General features: G+C 47.0%; 1 protein-coding gene across 1 annotated transcript; it reads right to left on the bottom strand.

Moving 5' to 3' along the window:
- Positions 1 to 526: 526 nt before the first annotated feature.
- LOC120698732 (transcription termination factor MTERF5, chloroplastic-like) lies at positions 527 to 2,072 on the bottom strand. The gene has a single exon (XM_039982445.1). The coding sequence runs from the start codon at positions 2,053 to 2,055 to the stop codon at positions 844 to 846; it is 1,212 nt and encodes a 403-aa protein (XP_039838379.1). The 5' UTR covers positions 2,056 to 2,072; the 3' UTR covers positions 527 to 843.
- Between the last annotated feature and the right edge of the window lie 2,634 nt (positions 2,073 to 4,706).

Here is a 4,706-nt window from a genome sequence, read left to right as displayed (position 1 = left end):
CGAGCTTCCCCGTGGCCGCGTCGGGGTCGAGCTCCCCATGGCCGCCGGAGACGAGCTCGCCATGGTCGTCGCCGCCGCCGAACGCGAGGTGGGAGAGGGGGCTCCCGCAGCGAAGGAAGGCGGCCGGCGCTCGCCTGCTCGGCGGAGCTTGAGGGAGTGGCAGCGGCCGGGGCCCCCATGGCGAAACGGCGCGGTAGGGTGTCGGTGGCAAGCGGCGGGGAGCAGTTGCAGCAAGGAGTGGGCGGCGGGGGAAGAAGAGAAGAAATGCATCCTCTGTTGGAGAAAGGGGATTTTGGGTGGGTGACTCATACACTGTAGCGCTGCCTAAAACGTGAAATAGGTCTTGATTTTGGGTTTCCTTGTTGGAGATAGCCTAAGAACAATTTCATCCCACAAACATTCTGGATCTCCATATATGTGAATCTTTCAAACTTGTTGTACATTCAAATACCTTAACACTATCCGGCAGACTGGCACATTGTTACATTTACATAGCTCCTCAGAAGATGCAACAAAATCCATTGGGTAGCACTCCAAAAAATCACAGTTTCAAGGTCATCATTAAGTCCATTCCAGCCATGAGCATATGAATCAGATGATGTGAGAATTGGCAGTTCACACATGCTAGATCAATTACAACTGAGAACATTACAATGCCCATGTTCCTGGATGCACAGAGCCTGTAAATTTAAAAACCATAACAGTCAACATAGCCCCAAAAATGGACTTCTGCATCACCATGAATGGAACATAGTTAAAATTACAACAGCATGCCTTGATCTTAATAATGACATTGTATAGCCTAACCGCCTAACACATAAGCATGATTTTGTTCCAGAAGACTCAGCTTTTGGCTCCAGTCATGTGGTGTGACAAAAGTTCAAACTCCCGATCCCCGAATCCTTGAAATTTAATCTTACCCTCAAATGCCTTAACAACATCAGGCACATCCTTAGCATACTTCCACACAAACCTCTCCAAGAAGACAGTAGAATTGCTGAGCAATGCTGGAAGCAACTTCATTTTCTGCTCAATTTTACCCTCCCTCATCAACAGGCTCAGCACGGCGCACTTTGGCATGACGTTCTTCTCCAAGCTCAACGACAGAGCCATTGGCTGCGCCATCACATCACCTATCTCAAGCTTCAGCACGTCCAGGTAAAACCTGAACTTCTTCTTTACGCTCTCGTCGGAGACGAGCAGTATAGTCGGCTGCGTCTTGAACGCCCTGAGTAGGTCAGCCTCGCGCACGCCGAAGCTCCGGTACAGCGCCACCTTGCGCACCCACGTCTCCCTCTTGAGGCAGCAAATCACGCGGAAACTGTAGAGGAAGGCCGTGTCCGTGACGCTCATGCCGAGCTCCTTAAGGTCATCAAAGGCCTCGGCGATGCGGGCGAGGGGCACCATGAGCACGCCCATGTGGATGACGAGGAGCTTGGCGATGGATTCCTCGGGGAGGCCGTGGCGGCGGAAGGCTTCGACGGCGGGGCGCATGTTGTTGTCGAGGTCGACCAGGAGCGCGCGGGGCACGCGGCAGACCGCCGTGCGGACGCTGTCGTCGGAGCCGAGGATGCCTCGGAGGAACTCGATGCAGGGGACGAGGTGGTTGTCCAGGCTGCGCGCCAGGATGTGGGGCTCGGCGGCGAGGAAGCGGGGCTCGAAGCCGAGCGAGAGGAAGAAGTCGAGCTTGGGGCGGATGGTGCGGTCGGGATCGAAGCTGAGGAGCACCGGGTCCTGGCGCACCGTGCGGGCGACCTCCGCCTCGGAGAAGCCGTACTCGCGGAGGAGGGCCCGGACGGCGTCGGCCCGGTCCCGGTCCCGGATGCGGACGCTGCGGGCGGCGGCGGCGGCGGCGGCGGGGGAGAGGCCGCAGGAGACCAGGTAGGAGACCGTGGCGGGGCATCGCTCGGGGTTGGGGGCCGCCGCGACGGCGGTCAAGTAGCAGCCGTGGGAGACGGGGCTGGACCGGACGGGGTTCGTACCGCCGCCTCCGGCGAGGATTTGGGGCAGGGGGACGGCGAGCCGCCGCCGGCGGCGGCAGATGGAAGCGAGCATGCTTGGATTCAGGGTTGACTCGTGTTGAGACGTTGTTTTCGAGGGTTTTAGTACGCTACGGGCCGCGCACGGACGGCAGCCCAGCATCATAGCCCACGTCAGCCTAACTGCGGCCCAGCGCTGCCTGGGCCCTGCCTCTCAGCCCGCCCCATCTTCCTTATCAAAGGTGACGGCCCACATATCGGGGGCTTTTTCATTTTTATATTAAAAAAAACAAAATTTCAAAAATATATGTCGAATAAGGAAATTTTCAAAAATGGGTGCATGTCGCCCATCCAGTGGGCGACATGACCTAAATGTAAAAAAAATACATTTAGATTCTAGCGCACATGGCGCATTAAACAGTGAACTTGTAAAATTGATATAAAATCATAGAACAATTGAAAAAATACAAACTCAACTGTTCTGGATTCTATGAAATAATATCTACAACTTTTTTTACATAAATTTTTTCATTTGATCAATGTATATAAATCAAGAAAAATAGTTCTTGTACCTAGAAAAATCTGAAATAATTCATTTGGTCTAGTTGTGCTTATCTAAAATTTACCAAACTTTTTTTATAGCTCTTAGGAAATAAAATAATAGTACTTTAAAAGTTATGGCTTCTAATACTCAGTATAGCAGCATGGATAAATAACCCATTTAAACTAGACATATTGCAAGATCTAATTTAAAAACTTATTCTAGAAATATTTTCTGGGCCTACCAATTTTTTACAAGCCTATGCTCACCATATGCAACACTCTGGCCAAAGATGACTTGCATCCAAAGGATGGATCTTGAGATTTAAATAAAAGTGCATTAAACTGATATTTAAAATAGAGCAAGATACATTGATCAAATAAAAAACTTTATGTAACAGAAGTTGTAGATATTGTTTCATAGAATTTAGAACAGTTGAGTTTGTATTTTTTTGATTTTTTTACGATTTTATATCGATTTTATAAGTTCACTATTTAATGCACCCTGGGCGTCAGGACCTAAATGTAATTTTTTTACATTTAGGTCCTGTCGCCCATTAGGGGGGCGACAGGCACCCATTTTTAAAAATTTCCATATTTGACATATATTTTTGAAATTTTATTTTTTTTAAATATAAAAATGAAAAACTTTCCACTTATCGACGGAACACAGCTGATCAACAGCCCACCAGAGCCCACTACTGGCGAGAACGCCCGTCTCGGCTTGGCTCCTCAAATAATTTTTGTGTAGTACCCCTAAAAAAATGTGTAGTTCGTGAGTTTTGTGCCAAATAGCGTACGTTCCCCAGAGCCAGCGTTTCTAGGCTATATTTGGATCCACCAGCTAATTGGTATTCCCTCCGGTTTAAATTATAGATCATTTTATTTTTTTTATTATAAGTTTAACCACTTGTTTTATTTAAAAAAATGTGCAAACTATTGTTCTGATGTGGTTTGTTTTTATCAATATAAGATTTTTAAGAATGATTTAAATTTAACTATGTTTGCATAAATTTTTGAATGAGACGAATGGTCAAACTTGGGGCTAAAAAAAATCAAACAACCTATAATTTGGAACGGAGGAAGGAAGTAGGTAGCTAATTTTATCTAGGGGTAAGTTTAATCACTCATCTTATTTAAAAATTTATGCAAACTGTCACTTCTTTTATTGTGGCTTGCTTTATCAATACAAGTTCTTTAAGAATGATTTAAATTTGACTATGTTCATAATTTTTTTGAATAAGACGAGTGGTCAAACTCGAGGCTAAAAAAAATCAAACGACCTATAATTTAGAATCGAAAAAGTAGGTAGCTAATTTTATCTGGGGGTACTAGCTAAAGCTAATACGCAGCTAAAAGTCTTCTAACGAGCCAAATAGTAATTATCCAGTTAGCTGGTCTAGCTCAGCTAATTCAAGCTAACCAGCTACTCTCTCCTTCCACTTTTATAAGGTATATCATAACATGGCATGGTCTTCTCTATACACTTTAACTATTCATTTATCATATCACTTATATAATTATAAATTATAATCATGGTAAAATATATTTAATTATGAATCCAATCATATCAAATCAAGTTATGTTATAAAATAAAAAAGTAATAGTCAAATTATTGGCTAACGATAGTAAATCTTGAATCTTGATATGTGTATGGACCTTATGAAAAAGGAAGAAGGGAGTAATTAATTAGTTGGATGGATCCAAACAGGACCTAAGGGTGTGTTTAGTTGAGCTGTGGCTTTTGAAAAAGTTGCTGTGGGCTGTGGGATGTAGAAAAGCTGCTGTGAGCTGCGGGCTGCGAGAAAGCCAAAAGCCGTTTGGTTGGGTAGCTGTGGCTTTTTGAGAAGACCGTTAAGAGGACTCAGGTGTCATCCACATCCTTCCTCACATAATTTTCTCTCTCTCTCAATGATGAGTGGGCCCCATTTGTCATCTTCTTCCTCCACCCACGCTGTTCGCTCCTCTCTCCTCACTCGCGCGGCGAGGCCTGCCCACAGCGGGCAGCATGCGCCGGAGGCCCGCGCCACCGCCGGCCCGCACCCGCCAAAGCCCCACGGCGGAGGCCCGCCCGCAGCGGAGGAGCTGGCGGCGGCCGGCACGCGCCGGAGCCCTGCGGCCGGGCCCCACACCGGCCTCACATCGAAGGAGCCCGTGGCCAGGGCACGCATCGAAGCTCGCAGCGGC

Source organism: Panicum virgatum, chromosome 3K (genome assembly GCF_016808335.1).
Source record: "Panicum virgatum strain AP13 chromosome 3K, P.virgatum_v5, whole genome shotgun sequence".
NCBI lineage: Eukaryota > Viridiplantae > Streptophyta > Magnoliopsida > Poales > Poaceae > Panicum > Panicum virgatum.
Note: the sequence above shows the minus strand (reverse complement) of the source record. Positions and strands in the feature narration are given on the sequence as shown.